The following is a 1187-nucleotide window of genomic DNA, read 5'->3' on the forward strand; positions in this document are numbered from 1 at the left end:
AGGAAGGAAGGAAGGAAGGAAGGAAGGAAGGAAGGAAGGAAGGAAGGAAGGAAGGAAGGAAGGAAAAGAAAGGCTCCCACAAAGCCCAAAGCCCAACCCACAACCCTGAGAACAGGAAAAGACCCCCAGGACTCTGTCCACTCCCTGTACTGGCAGATGCCTGTGGGACACAAAGCCACTATGCAAGGAAAGACAACTTCCTTCATTGTCTAGAATTCACCTGATACTTAGATGTGAAAAATATGGACAAATATAGCAGAGCAATAAAAAGCACAAATCTGAAAAACCGCCAGGATGCGGTTCCTGCTTCGGAGGTTTGCTTTTACTATCAGCTTTAGAGTTTGTTGGTTTTGCTTGCTTTGCTTCACTTCTGAAACTGCAAATCTGGGAAAGGCAGCAAGGAATCAAAGCCTGCTTTTCTTGCCAGTGCCTCATCACAGAGCCAGATGCAGTGTGTATCTATCTCCCTGGAGGAAGAGAAAAGAATTGACGGGCTAGGGGATCCGTATCCTTTAGGAGGAAGGTTTTAATCTTGCAAAGTGTTATTAAATATTGGCAGGGATTTTAAAAGCAGAATGGAATCACTTTACAAAGCACCATCAATTCTAGTGTGTCTACATTTCAGTAAGTTTTACTGCCTTAAATATAATGGCCATTTTCTTTCACTATTTGCTTCTCATGTAAATATATATAATTCACATAGCCATAACACTATAAGCTTAATTTCTAATATGAAACTTTCAATTTGTCAAAATGTTAAAATTTGAGCAATTCATGAAACACACAATGGCTCAAACCATCAAGCCATTCTTACCATCGCGTAGCATCCATCGGTTGTCAAGATCAAAACATCAATTGGAGACGTGTGGTTGGCAACACAAATGCCACCCTTCTGGGGCCGGTACTGCCTGTGATCACAAACAATGATAAACACCAAACCCTGGTACATGGCCAAGAGTTTGCAGGACAGCATGTATGGACTTGTCCTTTTGAGTATATTTTTTATTAAGTTAGGAGGTCCATAGGCACCTCTTTACAAGGTTATCCCAACGTATGCTAAGAGTAGGAGAAGGGGCCTATGATTTTCCCTTTATAATTCATAGGTTTTGGAGGCTGGGGATATATAGCTCAGCAGCACAGCACTTGTGGGCAAGCACAGTTTGTGAGTTCAATTCCCCATATCAAAA

At 41.8% G+C, this 1187-nt stretch overlaps 1 protein-coding gene across 1 annotated transcript in view; it reads right to left on the reverse strand.

Moving 5' to 3' along the window:
* The window catches only part of Gpat3 (glycerol-3-phosphate acyltransferase 3), a 63582-nt gene that overhangs the window by 12097 nt on the left and 50298 nt on the right, over nucleotides 1-1187 (reverse strand). Inside the window, exon 6 of the mRNA XM_004629178.2 lies at nucleotides 815-908. Coding sequence (XP_004629235.1) covers nucleotides 815-908 — 94 coding nt within the window. The remainder of the gene's footprint in view (nucleotides 1-814; nucleotides 909-1187) is intronic.

Source organism: Octodon degus, unplaced genomic scaffold, assembly GCF_000260255.1.
Source record: "Octodon degus isolate 3935 unplaced genomic scaffold, OctDeg1.0 scaffold00028, whole genome shotgun sequence".
Classification (NCBI taxonomy): domain Eukaryota; kingdom Metazoa; phylum Chordata; class Mammalia; order Rodentia; family Octodontidae; genus Octodon; species Octodon degus.